The sequence below is a fragment of the Eurypyga helias genome, unplaced genomic scaffold (assembly GCF_000690775.1).
Source record: "Eurypyga helias isolate BGI_N326 unplaced genomic scaffold, ASM69077v1 scaffold13427, whole genome shotgun sequence".
Classification (NCBI taxonomy): domain Eukaryota; kingdom Metazoa; phylum Chordata; class Aves; order Eurypygiformes; family Eurypygidae; genus Eurypyga; species Eurypyga helias.
The window spans coordinates 15,723-34,501 of record NW_010259874.1 but is presented as its reverse complement, the minus strand read 5'-3'; the positions used below and the strand labels follow the sequence as shown (position 1 = coordinate 34,501).

The 18,779-nt window shown below is 47.6% G+C and overlaps 1 protein-coding gene across 1 annotated transcript in view; it reads right to left on the bottom strand.

Moving 5' to 3' along the window:
• The window catches only part of KCNQ2 (potassium voltage-gated channel, KQT-like subfamily, member 2), a gene marked incomplete at both ends in the record, with an annotated part of 32,617 nt that extends 21,478 nt beyond the window's left edge, over positions 1-11,139 (bottom strand). The window contains 7 exons of the mRNA XM_010154815.1: positions 3,149-3,243; positions 3,992-4,087; positions 4,782-4,892; positions 7,135-7,260; positions 8,652-8,827; positions 9,910-10,036; positions 11,049-11,139. Of these exons, the coding sequence (XP_010153117.1) occupies positions 3,149-3,243; positions 3,992-4,087; positions 4,782-4,892; positions 7,135-7,260; positions 8,652-8,827; positions 9,910-10,036; positions 11,049-11,139 (822 nt within the window). The remainder of the gene's footprint in view (positions 1-3,148; positions 3,244-3,991; positions 4,088-4,781; positions 4,893-7,134; positions 7,261-8,651; positions 8,828-9,909; positions 10,037-11,048) is intronic.
• Positions 11,140-18,779: the final 7,640 nt, after the last annotated feature.

Sequence of the window (18,779 nt, the reverse complement as noted above, 5' to 3'; positions counted from 1 at the left end):
GTGGAGGAAAGGGGAAAAGAAACAGAATAAAGAAAATTAGCACATGAACGAAATGTATCCCTGGGAGCAGATGCACTGCGACCAGGCTGACGGGTGAGCACACAGCGTGGGCTGAGCTCGCCCCGCTGCAGCCAGCTCTGAAACCACTGTGTGTCCCTGTCACCCTCGGGGACAGGCAGCTGGCACCTTGCTCCGAAAGCAAACGGGCACCACAGCAGGGAAAATACGGGGGCTCTCCAAGAGACCTTTTGTGAGACACCCACAGCCCTTGGTCCCATTGGCCAGGGACTCTGGGCTGGGCAGTTGACTTGGGCGTGATGCGCTGGTGGCTTTTTTTATTTTTAAGACCAATATATGAACGTAGAACAGATCAAGTCCTGGTTGTCACGAGTAACAATAAAGAGCAGTTTTGGGGTTTTTTTCCAGCAACACCAGCAGCTGACGCGTAACAGGTTATAATGTCTGGGCGCCCCAAGCTATGCATGCATTACAAGCTCAAACCATACCTGCATGCATATTCCAAATCTGCTTCTACAACATTTTGAATTGAGAGATGAAATCTGAGATACTCTCAGAGGCCACCATATTTTCCCCAAATGAGTGAGGCTAGCTCTACTGCCGTGATTTGAGTGATGTTCTGGAGACACATCAGCTCCTCCAAGGCACGGGTAACAATTTTCTCATATCAAGCAGCCCGTCTTTTCAGAGGTGCCTGGGGAAGACAGATAAGCTCAAGTCACAGGGCTCCTGCTATGAGGAATAAGCAGCCCAGTGTGGAGCAGGAAGTGCACCAAGGTAGCAGTGACTGCAGATCACCCCTCCCAGGCACCCGGGAGGGAGACGGGGATCTTGTGTTCCTCCAACCCACTTCCTAACCACGCTGTGCATTTCAGCCGCAGGTCAGTGGTCATCGCCGTGGCCACTGGCTGCGCCCGCGCCCACCAGCCGGCTTAGCGAAGTGGGTAGACGAGGATAGATGGACAGTGTGAGTGATGGAAGCTGCAGCCAGAACATCCAGTAACCCCCTTTTAATATTTTTTTTAACTATTTCCCAATTTATCTGCCTGCAAAATACATTCAAACGAGGTTCTCTATTTTCTTGGTTACAAATCCAGTTTGACTAACAGCCGAATCCATCGGTGCACCCAGGCGATGCCCACTTTGCCTGCGCACACGCAGGAGCTGGGGTTTAAGGATGAAGGTGGGAGAACAGAGAAACCTGTTCCCAGGGTGACACTGCTGCCTGGGGCCGGCTTTGGGAGCAGCACCCATGGCATCATCCAGGAAAACTGCTACAACCCTCTTACAACTTGGTCCTGGCTTTTTATTCAAGGTAGCTGAGCTCAAACTACATTTTTAGCTCTTTCTCCACTCCAAAGTTTTTATTTCACCTGTTCTGGAGCTCTTTAGCTTAGTTTTCTTCCTGCATATTAGCTCCATGGGAAATACTGGTTTTAACAAGCAGATTAAGTAGCAACTAATTACCCTAGTATGTCCTCATGCAAAAGGGTGTCACTGCATGTCTGGCTGCGTGGTTAAGTTCAGTCTTTCAAAGAGCAGGAAAACCTGACAAAGTCCACTGAAATCAGCCCCTGGAATTCTGCGTTTTGCAGTGGACTTTGGACCAGGCTCAGTCCTCACCCTCTCCAGTAGCTGATCTCAGCCAGAACCCTGAACAAATGGCAAGAAGGTCAAACACTGGGAGGGAGAGTTTCAGTGAGTGGGTTCAACGCTATTGGGAAACAGTTTTGTTCCGGTTTGTTGGGTTGGGCTTTTTTTTTTTTTTTTAAGCAAAATCTTGAAGTTGGTTCATAAATCTCTAGGGGAAAAAGCAACCAGACACACTGGGAATGAATTCAATGAAAACTTACTGACCACAACAACATGACTTCCAACAGGCTTTTAAGATGGATTAACAGGCTGGCTGCTGTGTTGCAAATACAAGCTAATTCCTACCCCAGGAAATACATCCAGATTGTCTACCCAAGGGATAAAAGGTACCGGTAATGTGGGAAAACACAAAGGGATTCACACCTGCAGCAGCACAACCCAGGGCTGGACCACAAGGAGCCCCATCAGACCCAGCAAAACCCCGCAAGGCTGCGGGAATATCTGACAAACCCAGAGAGATCTGGCTGGCCCCTAAAAACACACCATAAAGGGACACCTGGCCCTTCAGTGCAGCGTGGAGTGGGAAATGAATGGCACTGGTTTGCATTTTGGCTTCTGAGGAAGCCGCCTCCTCCATGCCACCAACCCCGAGAGTGGCACAGGGGATGAGCACTTCCTCACGTCCCAGAGGACAGCAAGGCATGGCAGGGGGACTCTGTCCCTGTCTCCATGAAGCTCCAAATCCCAAGAGGCTGTGAATTCCTACAGCACTGCTCTAACCTGTGTCATTTCAGCTGAAAGCTGCCTGGGTACGATGACGAGCCACCTCTCCTTAAAGCAAGCCAGATGGATGCTGCTAAAGCACAGTGGTGCTTTATCAGCGTCATCCGTCACGGCTCCACCGTCCTTCCCTAGTTGTGTCCACAGATTGTGATGGATAAATGAAATGCAAGAAAGGAAAACTCTCACTGATTCCTAATTTGTTTTTCCTGCTTTTAGAGGGAAAAAAAGGAAAGGAAAGGGGAGCCAGGGCAAATGCACCTGGGGAGAGTGCTGGGCCAGTCAAGGGAGGGAAGAAGTTTGCTAAAAGGCAAAAGGACTGTTAAAAACCAGCTGGAACAGCAAGGAGAGCCCAGGCAAGGGCACAGGGAGGGTGGCATTTACCTATGATCCAGGGCAGCTCGGAGGGAGGTCTTCACACCTGGGCACGGCAACTGTCACAACACAATGCAACTACCAGCGGACGTGGAGAAATAAAGGTGAAAAGAAGAGCACGTACACACGCAGACACAAAAAGAAATAAAAAAACAACAAAAAATGGAAATTAAAATCAAGTCAAAAAGAAATAAAAAAACCAACCCAAACAAAAGCCAAAGAACTCCAAAAGAAAAAAGCATGTCAGCTCTTGAAATCAACTTTTTCAACTTAAAAAATTTAAATAAACAAAAAAACCTATATATCAAGATAACTAAAGTAAACATGGAGACAGTGGCATCGTGAAGGCAGCAGTGGAAAAGAGAGATGGAGGAGGAGGTACCTGTACATGGGGACAGTGACGGTGCGTTCGTAGTACTGCCAGGTGGAGTGCAGGTCCGTCCGGGACAGGTTGGTGGCATAAAATCTCCAAGCCGCCTGCGGAGGAGACGCGGTGGGATCACGGACCCAGACATGGCCAGCACTACCCTCAGTTTTATGACCTTCAGCCAACACTGAGTCCTCCCTCTGTTTTCTGTGGGACAGTTCTGACATTCTGCCTCTTCCTTGATTCAACAGGTGGCAAATTTGGGGTGGTACCATGACACTCCTGACCATGTGAGCCCAGCTAAAAATGCTGTGGGAACCAGGCACTCACACTCTGTCAAGGCAAGGTCAGCTATCAAACAGGTGTTGCTGCCCATTAGGGAGTTAAAAAATTTGGAGAGAGAGAAGCAAAGGAATGTAGAACTACTCTAATTTCAAATCTCCAAGACAATACACCAAGGCCAACCTTCTGTGCAGACATCTGTTATCATGAAGAAAATCCTCCTAAATTGTAACTTTATATCAGTATAAACATTCTCTTTGGGGAGGGGAAAAAAAAAAAATAGTAGTTTGGTGAAAACAGACTGTCCTAATGCATTTGTCTTGCTGCACTGGGCTGGATTTCGTTCTTTTTCTCCCCCATATTGCCTACCACATATGCTATTTTTCCCATGGCTGATTTCCTGGCATTTATTCCCAGGCAAGACCAGTCACCAGCTGGTGTCTCACACCTTACACACACGGCCCTGTTTTTCACCTGCCCCTCTCCTCCCCAACTTCTAAAAGTCTATTAGTCTTCTAAAAGTCTTCCCAAAATCAGGATGATGTAATCCCAAGGCTCCGTGGGTGTGATCCTCACCTGAATCAGGCCTGCTGCTGGGTTTCGCCTCTTCTCAAAGTGCTTTTGTCGATGCTGCTCTTGAACCTTCAGAGCAAACCCCGAGCCCAAGATGCCCTGGGGAAGGGAACAAAAATTTGCTGTTAGCAAGGCATCAGTTTCCACTAAAAAAAAAAAAATGCAGCCAGTCTTCCCTCCAAAGGTTTGTTCTCATTTTTCGTTTGAAATGTAGAGGGGAAGGAAGGAGAAGGCGCCATCCAGGCAGCCCTGGCAGACACACTCCCCATGATGGGGCAGCAGTGGGGAGCAGACTTTGCTGGCACTCCCTGGAATTGCTGCTTTACCAAACTCCCTCCAGCCAGCTGATCAAATACAAAATAACCACACCATGCTGGCATTCAGCAAATTATCCCCACAGGGGAAAATCAGATCCATGCAGCAGACAAATGCACTGCAAAAAGGGACAGAGGTAACCTGCTGAAATGGCACAATCACCCCCAGGAACAGCCTTTGGCAGGAAAAAAATGGTTTCACTTCAATAAATATTTGTGCAGTGCCAAAGCTAGAGCTTCCATCCTGTTTGCTCATACACACAGTGTCTGAGCTGTGGATATTCAGACATGGGTCCCCCTTTTCACCCCCCGCCCCTTTTTCTTTTTTTGACTCAAAAGCCACAGAGCAGTCGCAGTCAGGAGGTCTCTGGGTGCATCACGCTGCTGGATGTAGCTGTTGCTCTAGGGGCTGGGGATAAAGCGTGATCAAGCTCAGCACCCCCCTCCCTTGCCAGCAAGACGCTGCAGCCTCCGCTTACGGCAGGAAGGGCGAAGAAGGAGACACCGATGAGCGTGAATGTCGCTGCCAGCAGCCGCCCGTTCCACGTCTGCGGGTACTTGTCCCCGTAGCCGATGGTGGTGAGAGTGATCTGCAGGTAGATGACAGCACAGCCCCTGATCAGCCAGCCTTAAAACCAAACCAGCACAGCCAGAACTCCCCCAGCACCAGAGTGGGACGTGGGGACCGAGTTGAGGTGCCGCTCAGGCACCCAGGAGGATGCCGGCTGCGTGGGATGGGCAGCAGCGATGCCCTGACACGCAGGACAGTGCTGCCACCCTCGCTGCTCGACGTGCTGGGTTTTCACACCAGTCGGGAAGGTTTTCCTGCCTTCAGCTGACACAGAGAGAGCTGCCAGCTGGTGCAGAGGCTTGCGGCAGCTCGCAGCGTCCCCCGGGAGATGGGATTGCGCCTTCAGCAGGGGAGCAAACCAGAACAGTCCCCCCAGCCCTCCTTTTGGCATCTCACGAAAGAAGGCAGGGCTATTTGCATGCATAAAGATCTGATGCTGTTTATTCCTAATCTTCCCAGCAGTGCCTATTAGCCGGTTTCCCTTCCCATTTAAAACCAGCATATTAGCCCAACAGGATGAATTATGGCTGCTTCATACAACCTAATTTAGGGATGTTTTTTCCCCCATCTTCAGTATTATTGCAATGCACCAAGAGTGTGCTGGCAAGCTGCTGTGTGCATTCTGGGGAAGGAGCTGAGAGATTCGTTGGAGACAAAGAATCCCCTGAACTCCAAACTGCAGGAAAAGACATTTTCCCACTTCAGTCCATGGACATCACTAGTGGGAAATGTTGGGTTCCAAGGCTTCCGAGAGGATTTGGGGAGCCTGGGACTGGCAGGGAGAGATGGTCTGATTAGGAAAATCTATGAAATTTTTGCCCAATGGACCCAAAGGTCCCTGAGCCAAGGGGAAAGTTGTCCCACGGACAGAGCTGGGCCCAGGGAGAGGAGCAGACACTGTGCTGGTGTGGCTTCAGAAACCTCACACATTCAACTTCGAATAAAATCTCTTCTACACAAATGGAAGCAGGATCCCAAAGTGCTGTTTAATTGGACCCACTAAAAGCCCTATCAATTAGATGCCATTTGGACAAAGTGGTTAGAAAATGCATCTACATGGCTATTCCTTACTGAAACACAAAGTTGAAGCAATGCTTTCTCCATAATCACTGCAAAGTTGTCTTACACATTTTTTTTTTATAAACAACAAGGATTGGTCCCCTAAGATAAGACCAAGGGACAAGTTTCTGACCCTGAAATTTGATTTATTTTGCCTATTGTTTAACATCTGCCTCTGCTGGACACGTGAGCTGGACAATGGCAAAACGTTTTTATTTTAACGAAGCTCAAATTTTACACTGAGTTTCTCAGTGGCAAACTAGTCTGTGCACCTCCACGTCCTCAAACTGGGGGAGACGATGCTCTGCCAAAGGCCCGCACAGGCAGGAGGCATTGACCCACACATGGTTCTCCCGAGACCGAGCTCTCATCTGGGCTGTCACTTTTTCCTCATTGTTTATGTTCTAGTTATGTCAAATTGGGCTTTGTTTTTATTTTCTGTCATAACCAAAAGGCTTGAAAAGCAATTTACTGCTTCTTTCCCTTTGTTGGAACAGAGGAGCTGCTTGATCAGCCGATTCTTCCCCAAGCCTGTTATTGGGATGTGATCAGATCTGGGATTTTCATTACAAGCTTTGTAATCAAGGTCAAACTAACACCACAGTGTCGGAGCAGAACAATAACACAAGAAGATTAGAACGTCATTAATTCCCTCTTTGTTAATCGGGTAATCCAATAATTCACATGCACACGCGCACACACAGAGCAAACCAAAAGTATTGCCCTCTCCTCCTTTGTCAGCAGAGACGTGAAAAGGGAGGGCTTGCTGCATTCAAGTCCTTCTGGTACTTCGACCCTATTCACTTTATAAAATTTATTCCAGCGTGTTTAACAGCGCATTGCCCGAGGATGATTTTAAATAATTAAAAGGTAGCAATACTTGTCAAAGCGATGATCAAAAAACACTCCCTGGGTCTTTATCTGACCTGCCTCTACTGTCGCGACAGAGCTAAATCCCACGATTGAGAGCACACGAGTTCCCAGTTTCCTCACAGCTCTTGCTAATTCAAGAAATGCGATCCCCTCACATTTTCTATGCGGTTTATTTAAGAAAAGGAGCTAAATGGAGTAGCCTGAAGCCATTTAATAAAAACATTAACTAGGCACTCCATAAGTCAGTTCCTCACGTCAGTGATAGAAGATGGAGGGTTAATGGACATTTTATTTTAATAACAAGCAGCTGTTCTAGGAAAATTACTTACCAGACCCCACCAGAGTGCATCTGCGTATGTATCAAAGTGCTCATTTTCTCCCTTCTCGGCCAAGTATACCAGGAACGAGGCCAGGATGAGGCACAGGAAGCCAATATACCAGGCAGTAATCAGCTCCTGCAAGATCATTAAGGGATAGAAGAGAATAATCGCAATCCTGGTGCACATCTCCAAAAACCGAGCTACTTGCTTGTGGTTGGATCTGAACTTTCCCTGCATTTGTATAGGCTTTGGGATTTCGGTTGGAGGTCAGTGATGCCACTTTTTGAGATGGTACCATGTACTAGTGGTGGCCCTGCACAGCACATGGGGCAATCCCTGTCCTGAAGACCCCAGCATCTAAGCACATACAGGAAATGGAAAAGGAAATAGCTCCATTATTTCAAAATGTGGAACTGAGACTAAAAAACCTAAAAATATTTCCCCCAGATTACACAGGGAAGTGGGATTAAAACTGAAATGGCAACCCCAAATCCCTGGGGACTCTGCTTAGGGCAGATCTCTTCCACTAACTGGGGAGGAGCTACAAAGCTGGGGCCTGAATACAACATTCCCCAGTTTCAGGGAAGTTTTAATTCAGAATTCAAAAGAGTGATTATTTCAGCTAAAGTTAATACAAGGGTTCACAAAAGACACTTATGAATTGCCCATATTTTTTACACAGTTGTGGGTAAGCTGGCTAAGCTTTTCAGGGGAAAAAGTGAAGGAAACAGAAGAAATGTTAAATTAATAAATTCAGCACCAGAAAAATGACCAAACTCTTCCCAAAACAGAGAAAGGCCAAAGTGCCTTACGCCAGGGAGCGGTTCTGTGACTGGTCTGTGATCTCGCATTGGGAAGAGGAACCCAGTATATCGCGTCTGCAAGAGGCTTTGAAGTGTGCATCCTAGATAATGAGCTCGCACCGACACCTCTGCTTAATGAGGCTGCTGGCTAATTGCTAACTCTTTGAAATGAGCTGCGTAATGTGCAGGTGGTCACTATGTTCAAGATATTCCCTGCAAACACTTAAACATCCCTCCTTTCTCTCCTCTACTGCTTGGAATAATGGAAAAGAAAACAAATGATACAACCACTCACCACCCACTGATCAACACCCAGCCAGCCCCCAGGTAGCAAGAGCCAGAGAGCCCAAGAGCCAGACCCAGAGCAAGAAAGACCAAGAGAAACTGAGACTCATGGCCCACTCCCTTTGGGCATTTTATAGGATGAAATGTCCCTTTGGTCAGTTTGGGTCAGCTGTCCTGACTGTGTCCCTTCTCAGCTTCTTCTAGAGAAGCAGTTGGGGACAGAGGTGCAGTATGAGAAGCTGAAAGAGTCCTTCGCTTAATGTAAACATTGCTTGGCAACAACTAAAACCATTAGTATGTTACAAATCTTCTTCTCAGCACAACCAAAACAGCCTCATACTAGCTCCTGTGAGGAAAATCAACTCTATCCCAACTAAAACCTGCTCATGGAGGGAAACACAAAGAGCGAGCCAATGTTGTTGCTTAGGACTTGCTCACCTTACTGTGTGCGTAGACAACAGAGCCCAGGAGCTTCCAGGTGCCGCCCCGCCGGTCCATGCGTATCATGCGCAGGATCTGCAGGAACCTCAAACTCCTGAGCGCCGAGGTGGCAAAGACGTTCCCTTGGGACCCCGCCGCCAGCACAGCGATGGATGCGATCAGCACCATGATGTCTGCACGAACAGAGAGCATTGGAAATGCTGCTGACCCCCTCCCAAGCAGGCTGGCACTCCTACCGCCGCTGGCAACAGAATGCTGTGCGCGAAGGGGAGCTTGCATCAGTTGTATCCTCTGCTGGAAGGACACTGCATAAATCTTAACCTGGACGAAAGGAGCCACTACACACCCCATGGAAATACCCTAGTTTCCTTCTCCCTGCTCATCCTTCCTATAGAAAATGTGTCAAATACTGCAAAGCCTGAATTCTGGTACGATTCAGCATTAACATTTTCAACTGGATGAAATCCTTGCAAAACACATGCCCTTTTTCAATCAGCTGCAGCAGCCTGTTACACAGTGCTGTCCAGAGGTGTGAATTCTCCCATCTAAATTGGGAATGAAAATTTAGGAGGTCCACCCTAGCAATCCTAGAGTGCTCGCAAAGGCAGGCCAAGGAAAGGCCAAGAAAAAACACCTTACGCTATATAGCTCAAAGATCCTGAAAGCATGCCTCTTCCCTGGATTTCTATACAAATTTTGTAGGAGGTTTTTGGGGTTTTTTTCTGCAGAATAAGCTAAAGTCCTGCGTGTGACTATTGCCAGCTCCTGGACATTTGAAAGCAGTCTCCATAGTGAATGGCACGGCCTCTCTGCCCACTCCTTACCCCATTAAAAATAACTGCAGCGCACAGATGGCCCCTTTCACAAGGGGATTGCCGAGTGCTTTACAAACAAGAATTAATTAAGTCTCATAACTCCCTTGTGAGGCAGCTCATCAGCACCAGGGAAGGCGGAGTGAGACAGAGTTGCAGTGACTTGTGATTCGGTGTTGAGGTTGGACACGGGATCCCAGCTCCTACGCTCAGCTTCTCCCAGCTAAACCCTCCTTTCTGTGGCTGTCAGCAATGCCTGGGGTAGGCAGGGCAATGGGACGGCTCCCAGGTCTGCAGAAACCAGAGTGGACCTCATGCAGAATAACAAAACACACATGCGTGGATTAGGATCCATGGTGAGGATCAACCCCCAAAACGCATGCAAGAAACGTGAGCACTGTCATTTGGGTTTGGGAAATCCCGTGCAGGGAGGCAGGTCTTACCGATGACGCAGAAAGGCTTGCGGGCAAATTTTAACCTTCCCCTCCAGCCCCGGTATCGGCAGCAGCAGCCGGCAGCCCAGATCCTCACAAAGTATTCCACCCCAAACACCACGATGGTGACGATTTCCTGGGAGGGAGACAAGGCCGTTAGTCGATAATGGATGGTGATGGAGAGCACGCTCCAGAATCAAACACATAACCTAAACTCTGCACGTCTCAGACTGAGGAGTACGCGTTTGTCTCCCCACCGTAAGCCTCCACAACTTGCCTAGGATAATGCTGAGCAGTTCTGGGAAGACCAGAGGTGAGAATCACCAGCTACTCCATCCTAGGACTTTTCACAGGCAATTTGAGCCTTTTTCCCTCGAAAACTGGACTGGTCGTCTCTGTATGCTGGGCCACCTGACGCAAGGGTGACGGAGATCCTCTATCCCTTAATGCCAAGTGAGCACACGGATGCTGCGTAGCACAGCTCTTTCCATCGCCACCCAAACACCCTGCACACGCTCCCTTCCCTCTGACTTCTTTACCAGCAGCACTTGCCTTAACTTCCCCATGTGTCAAACGTGACCAAGCCCCAATTAGTCTGCAGCACCCTTTGATGCCAAGGTAGGGCAGGCACTGGGGAAGAGGAAGACAGACAAAAGGAAAGGAGACACGCGAAGCCATGGCAGCGCGTGCAGGATCTCTGATGGCAGAAGCCGCACTGTCAGTGCGAGGGGTGCCGGGCTATTTAAGGAACAAAACCGCCGCTTGATGTCGGATCATATAGTTGCAAGGATGTGACAGTGTGGGAGAGGAGACAGGTACACAGGCTGCTCGCTACGCAGCTTTAAACACTGCAGGACATCCAACTGCTTTTCAGCTGGTATCAGTCTTGCTACTGTACTTTGCAATTGGAGAAAAAAGAGTTTAGGAAGAAAGTTTTTAAAGAATCCTTAAAATTACCATTGGTTTATCCCTGGTACAGATTTCTCCTTTTCATACTTCTATTTATTGCCTGCAGGTCACAATGGTCCCCTTCTCACAAGCAATGGTATAGATCCTTACCCCAGTTAAACACTCTGAACCTCAGTTTTCTATCGCATTTAAGTGCTTTAGTACCTCACTGATGGCTTCATTTGCAACCCCTCACTTACCAGGATGTAAAGGGCCCCTTCCGAGCTGTTCTGGTACTCATCAATGGTCGAAAAGACAGACAGCACCAGGCAGGAGAAAACTAGTAGAAAACTATGTAACACAGAAATAAAAAAGGAGAAAGAGAGAGGGAACATCAGTCCTCAGGGCAGGAATTTTGCACCTTTGATCAAACTAGAGCACAGAACTTTTTTGGACATATTTACTGTGCTGCTGCTACAACACTGTGTAAAAAGAGACAGTAAAATCCCTGATTTTAATAACTGAAGGGCTGTGGATGGAAGGACCCACTGGACTGTTCCCAGTTTGGCCAGTGCCAATTCAATTCCTGTCCCAGCAGTTCTGATAAGCCCTGACATTATTTCCCCGAGGATTCATCAGCTTTTATTGCATGACGCTTTCACCAAGCGTGCAAACAAGCAGGGAAATGCTCATTTCTTAATGTGGTGACAGGTGAGCAGGCTGGCTAAGGATGGAGCACAGGCTGAACGCAAACCCAGGGAAAACCACTGATGCTCTGCTTCTGCACCCACAAAAACTTACCGAGGAGTGGGACTGCATTTCCCATCCTTGCCAGGGTAAATTTAATGTTCCTTTTTTAGGCAGGTACTCCAGGTTAACTCTTTACTGCCTGGAAAGGCAGTCAACTTCCCAGATTTGTTGCTGTATCACTAGGAGGTGAATGCTCTTCTGTGGCCAGAGACAGGACACAGCCTGGGTTTGATCCCGTCTGATCTTGGTGCCGTCAGTACCTTAGCATGAAGCCAGAGACAGGCCGCCAACAGGGAGGGAGCTGGGCTGGCCTCTGCCCTTGTCCCACAAGCACACAAAAGAGCCCCATCCTGCCAGGAGCTTGGGGAGACCCAGCTTTGATTGCTCAGCCTCTTATTTGCCACAGAAAATGATAGGGGATCCCCCAACCCCCCTTACAATATGCACCCAAGTCTCATGGTCATCTACTCCTATGGGCTGTCCCAAAAGCAGCCCCAGAAGTGTCACACCACCCTGTCATTCACAGGCTGTCCCCATGAAAACTGCCTGCTCTGTGCTTTTCGTGAATGCTGGATGCACTAATGCAAATCAAAAGGCACAAAGTGAATGACAGGAGCTCGACTCTCTTCAGACACTCAGCGCCCGAGTCGGTGGCTACAGAGGTGTCCTGGCATCTGCTCGCGGACAGGGAAGGTTTCCACCCACCAGCAATGCCCACTGCTTGCTCAAACAAAAGGAGGGAAATTAATTTAGTAAAGATCCATTTACTGATAGGATAAAGTAGGCCAGCGCAGGGAGAAACTAGAAGCTGCATTCTTTAAAAGCATTAAATAATTCATCTGTCTGGCTTTGTCTCACATTCCTACAAACTGCCTATCGAATATTTATAAGGTTTGAGCTGGTAGGTGCTGTTCCTTTTTGTTGTATAAAGGAGTTTCACACCACTGGGTCGTGCTTGTGGCTTTGCAGTGACCATTAATGTCACAGTAACAAGTAAAAATAGGGGGATTTGCCATATTTATTCGAACCACAAGCTGAAACATCCCTGGCTGCTGGAGGTAAGGAACCTTCAGAGTCATCTCAGTGAAGGCTGAGCTTTGTCAGCAACAAGATGAATTCAGCACACAACAGATAAGGACAACAGCCTAATTTCTTGCTGCAAATTTCCTCTTCTCACACCAGGTCTGGTGCAGAGAGACTTGAAACAACCTCAAGAGGGTAAGAAAACATCCCTTGCAATTGCACTCACGATGTCACTTAATGTCTTCTCTAGGTCTCACTTAAAATTTTTTCTCCCCAACCTGGTGTTTTAAAACCTTTGCTATAAACAAGCCAGTGACAACCTGCCCTACAGCCACGTGGACTCCATCCACCCCTACATCCTCCGAGTTGCCTGGGCCAGGCCCTGAGAGCTGGAGACAGGCCTCTGCCCACACTATGGCAGGGGTGCCACGCCTGCCACGGCCCGGATTTTGCTGCAAATTCCTCTGTTAGAGTGAGAAACACATGAATAATCCATGATCAGAGGAAAACAAAAAAGAGATAATGGGAAAAGGATCGAGGGGGAAAGAAAATCCTACATTTTCTGATTAAAGAAGTAAAATGTGGGTTGTATTTTTATGACCAAACGTCACAATAAAATGGCTGAGGTGCTGAAAGCAAAGTGCCCACAACGTTGCAGACCTGAACACCGTGTTGGGGAAGGCGACCACTTCAGACGGATCCAGAAAGAAGCCATGCTCAAATGACAATTCCTGGCAGGGACAAATCCATGAGAGAGAGGATTTCTGTATTGTCACTAGACATGTATTCAAGGGTCATAGAAAATAAAGGAAAAGAAATTGCTTTTGCACTTTGAATCCCAAGGACGCATTGTACACGCAGTGGTTGTGTGGGGGGAGACGGGGCAGCTCTGGGTGCTGCTGCTTCCCTTCCCCAGCACACTGCTGCAGCCTCATCCCTGGCCTCTCCGTTCCCCTCATCTCCCCAGGGCCAGCTCAGTGCTGCTGTAATTTGGGCTCTGCGCTCCCCAGGGCTCCCATTGCCAGGGAGACCTGATGCAGATCACGCTTGCAGGGCCAGTATTAATTACAGTATTGCCAAGCATGGGAAGCAAATGGAGAAGGCACCACCTTCTTCCATAAATCATGGGAGCTCCATGGCCAAATCCCACGTGGACCAAAAACTGTCCTTGTCTCGGTCCCAATGTGGACATTCAGCCACCCGGTAAGGAATGGTCCTACCAGCAAAGGATGCAGGTACTGGCTCATCACCGGGTGAGCTGCACAAGCATCCCAAAATTACTCGATGGTGATGCACATCTCTGCCTGACCCTGTGGCCCACAAACCTCTGAGAGGCTGTAAAAGAAGACTAAGAGAATGAAACCTTTCTGCAAGAAAACTGAATTCAGAAGGTTGGGGTCTGTGCGGCTCCTGGGAGGCTTTGAAGGATCCACAGAGCCCCTAAGGATAGGGGGGGTGGACAAAGAAAGCTGAGAAGTTTGTCCACACTGGAGATGGTATGTATCCTCCAAGCTCCCATGGAGGGAGGGCAGTGGGGAACAGGAAGACTGACTCTGCTTTAATTTCACCTAATCTACCCAGACAGTACAGGAAAGGGCTCCAGAAAATAATGGATAGCTAGAGAAAGGGAAACAGGCCAATAAATAGTGTAGAGGTTGGGATGAATCTAATTTTTAAAGCTACATATCTAATCAAAGCAAATTATGTCTGCAGCCTGACTCTGGGTAATGTTAATGTGCAATAAGGAACGTTAATTATGTCCCGTCTAATGATTTTTACATTAAAGATGCCAATTGTACTTAGAGCTTTGGAGAACACAATACCCTCCTCCTCCCAGGAGCTGGGTCCTACATGATGCATGGCTGGAGCTGGTACCACCCTCTCCCAACCCCAGGCCAGGATGCAAAGGGCGGCGTGTGGTTTTGGACTACTGTCTCCTCCAAAAAGTGATGGCACAGTGGAAGATAGAGAAGGGCATCTCATGTCACTGCATCTTTTCACCCACCACCTTCCAGGATCCCCCCAGCCTGTTGCTTAGACCTTTAAGCTCAGCCAAGACTCAGCTGTACAAATCTGGCTGCTGCTAATACTAATAAATCCAAAGTCCTCCAAAGTCTGGCTTTACATCCAAAGGTTATGATGACTTAAAACACTGATGCAAGCTTCTTATTACAATTTATAAATCCCAGCACAAAATCTGCATATCCAGATTTCATATCCACCATGCTGCATGTTAGCAATGGAAAAAGAAATAACTGAACTCCCCCTTGAAAAAAATCCTTAAAATTACTTGAAACAGGGAAGATTGTCCTTTTTCCCCCCCCTCAGTAAAAGTATATGACAGAATCATGATAAAGCTTTTCAGGTTAATCATCTCATTTGCCTTTGAAAAGGAATCTACACACTCATTTACATAAGAATTTTAAAAGACCTTTAAATTTATTCCTGAAATACTTGCATTCAAACAACCTTCACCGGCATGTAAAAACATTGGGCTTCCTCTGATGGAGCACCAGTAACTAGCAACTGCATTCCTGGATTCGATGGAGAAGGGTATGAGGAGGTGGCACAAGCTTGTAACAAGGCACTGTGCTTGTTCCATGCTCTGCTGGCTTTCCATGGAATTGGGAAAGGTAATTAATGATTTGTTTAATTAAAAAAAGCAAAGCAGGAAAGGAAGGAGCATTTTACTACAGGCATTTAAGAGCTGCACAATGGAAAATAACTTTAAACATTTAAAACACTTAAAATGACTTTGGGGATGTAAACAAGGCATTGATAATTGTGCTAAAATAAATCTACAATGCTTAGGGACAATCCCTCTGTATTCCCAGCAATCCATCGGCTGTGGTCTCTGTACAATGCTGCTTTTCCAGTATCTGAAACCTCCCTGTAAATCAAAAGGCCATGAAAATGCAGCAATGACAATAAACCAAGGTGAAAGTTACTCATTGTATGGATGTTCTGAGATTGTCAAATGCCCTTTAACACTCAGAGAGCCTCATCATCAGAACGGGACTAGTTACAGCTCGGTTTACATCTCCAGTGTATCAATCAGAAGCAAAACTCTTACAATGCCATGACTTTCCAGGGGTAAAAACATCCTATTGCACCTACCCTTAGCCAGAAGCATCCATCATCTTTATTCATGGAAGCAATCCTGCTGCGATTTGCAACCCAGCTACTCATTTACAAGGCTAAACATGAGCCTCGCTCGTGTTTCCATATCCCTTGGTCTCAGCCAAAATCATCTCCCAGGGCGACTTCTGTCACTGGCAGGGCTGGAAATAGAAGCAGGGAGTCCTGCCTTTCAGTCCTGTGCCTTAATAAATGCTCTCCTTTCCAAATATAGCTCCGGAGGGTGTTTCATTCCTCACAGGTTCAGCCATGCCCAGCTGTGATCCTGCTCCTCGGAGAAGCCTGGAGCCTTCCCGGGCACCCATGCGGGTAGAAAACATTGTTTATGGGCAACACACCGGCTGGCTCCAAGGCAGGGATCCTCACGGTTTATAAACTTTTTAATAAATCTTTAGCACAGGCTGCTCAGGGACAACGTTAGCAGCTCCTGTGCCTTCTGGGTGCACCGAGATGATGGCTGAGCAGCCCCGCTAAGAAGCGCCCTGTTTGTATGAACCACGAAGCGTACGACGGAGAGCGGTGGAGCATCTCTGGAGGACCAACGCAGTGTGCCAGAGGCTGCGGTGTGCACAGCAAGGCTGCATTGAACAGTGCTCTGCGAGGTGGGAATTCATCAGGCTACAGAGAAGCAGGTCTCAGAGATCCCAGCGTTACAGGGTTGGCACAGGGATGGGAAGTGAAATGAGAGGGTTTGCTTTCCCCATGAGCTCTATTGCACCACCGCCACTCGCATCTGCCGCAGGACATGCCCCCCTGTGCGAATGCAGCAGACCTGTTCGCCTTGCTGCATGGGGGCAAAAAATGGGAGGTGGTTTTCCAGCAAATCAGGGTTCCTGGGGTCTTCCCTGAGCACATGGCTGGGAGCACAGCTGGCTGAGCACCGTGCCCTGCTCCTGTGCTTTGGGTCACCTTGCAGCTATTGAAGCATGTTCACATCCCAGGGAAGTAGCAGGGGAGTGATACTTCTTTTCCATCAGGTTTGTGGGGAGGGAGGTTGTTTTCTGCTTTATAGGCAGATAAGGAGCATTCACAAATCCATCACCACAAACTAAGGGAAAAGGCATAGGTGTCCATGGCATTACCATACAGGCACAAGTCACAAAAGCCCTCTTGCCCTGCCTTTGCTCTATTTCGGCAGCACATTTCTCAGTTGGAAAAAGGGCAGGATAAGGGTTCACATATATTTTCTCCTTCTCCACCACTTTCTAAATCAGCTCCTACTCCAAAGTTCCTCCAGCCTTTCCCTTATGCTTGTAACAGAGTCAGGGAGCAGAAACAGCATCATCTGCCCTGAGTGCCCCAAGCCAGAGTCCTGACCTGAGCCCATGAACTGCAGGAATTTGAGTAGAAAGTAGTTTTGTATGGCATATCTTGTCTCTAGTCCAGCAAAGGATTATGTATCTCCACGCTTACAGGCAAGAGTGAGCTTAAGAGCTTTCCTGGACTGAAGCCTCAAAGAATAAAAGTTGTCTGGAAATGACAGTGAACAATCAAGATCTGAACATTTACAGCAGGGAAAAAGGGGTTAAACTTAAGGAATCAGTTGTTTGTTTTACAGGCTGGCTCTAATCATTTAATTTAACTCAATTCAGAATAAAATCCTTATTAATAATAATCACCAGATACAAAGTTCTAGCTCAAACGTTCCTCTTTGTCCTCATCAAACATGAATCACTGGGAAATGCTTGCCTGCGTATCCTCCTCGCCCTGCGCACGCAGCCTCAGAGGAGCCAGATGTCTGGAGGAAAACCCAGAGTATTAATCAAGCCCGAGCACCTGCCAGAAGAGCGAGACTGCTGCGATCCAGCACGGCCAGGCTGAGGTTCTCTCTAAAAAAACCTTGGTGGGGAGAAATATATTCAGGCAGCTGTTCAGGAGAGAGACTCCTAAAGACCACGGTGCAATTATGGTGCATTGGGAGGTAAATTATAAGTATAAAATATTGGACATTTAAGTAATTCTTAAAATGTCTGTGCAGGCATTTACTCAAAGCACATTCATTGATTTTAATGTGAGGGAAATTTGCTGTCTCATGCAATACCCATATTATTCAGATTGAAATCTGAGTGCTGCCTCTGTTCCATCCCACAGGGTATTCCCCCAAAAGAACCTCTGCTTTCTCCCTATCTCAGACAAATAATTATTTGTGAGTACAGGAATACAAGCTTTCCTAATCTAACCTTTATCTGTATATGAAGATCAAGTTATTTCTGTTTAAGGGTAAAGCCGTGCTTTTCTGCAACACCTCAAGAAAAAGAAATTAAATAAATTTAAGAAGCCAAGGGCCATACTGTGTGGCTAGAGCACACAGGAATTAAAAAATCCACTTGCTGAGGTCAAGATCCTTTGACCTGGGCAAGTGACTTGACCTGACTTAACAGAGCTCTGTAACTGGGTTAAAAGCAAGATGCCCCTGTAAAATGTAATGCTGCATCTCATCTAAACATTCCTCGAGGGAATGGGATATACAAAAATAGGCTTTGGTCTAATTGCAGATAGGAAGATTGGCTCAAAATGTGCAGGGTTGGTTCCTGCTGTAGACAGGAATAGTAGATGGTTTTTCAAAGGTCTGTCCCAGAATCCAGCCAGAGCTCGAGGTTTCCTGCCCACAAAGGACAAGCTCTGCCTCAGCTTCGTTAGCTTCACTGCCCCATGTCTGACTTTGCACTAGTTCTATGGCAACAAGAACTACAGCACCTCAAAACTGAGCATCCTCACCGAGAGCATCCGCAGGCAGCTGCCGACAGAGGCTCAGCAGCCGCATCAACAATCTCAGACCCACGGCAGGCAACTAAAGGGCTCCAATTCCTTACGTTGAGTCGCAAAAAATCTCACTTTCCCCATGCCTCAGCCCATGATCTGTGCTTCTGTAAAGACAAGACCCCAGAGCTGTGCTCTCGGGCTCCCTCCCAGCTAACAGCAAAGGAGGACAGCCAAGATTTGGGTCCATATCCAGCTTCGTGGCCCAGTAATGAGAAGGCAAGAATGTGGCTTCTCTGAGTCAGAGGCTAACGGATAAATGCTGAAGCATAAACCGCAAGCATTACCAAAGCACTGCTAATTTCATTTGCCTATCAGTT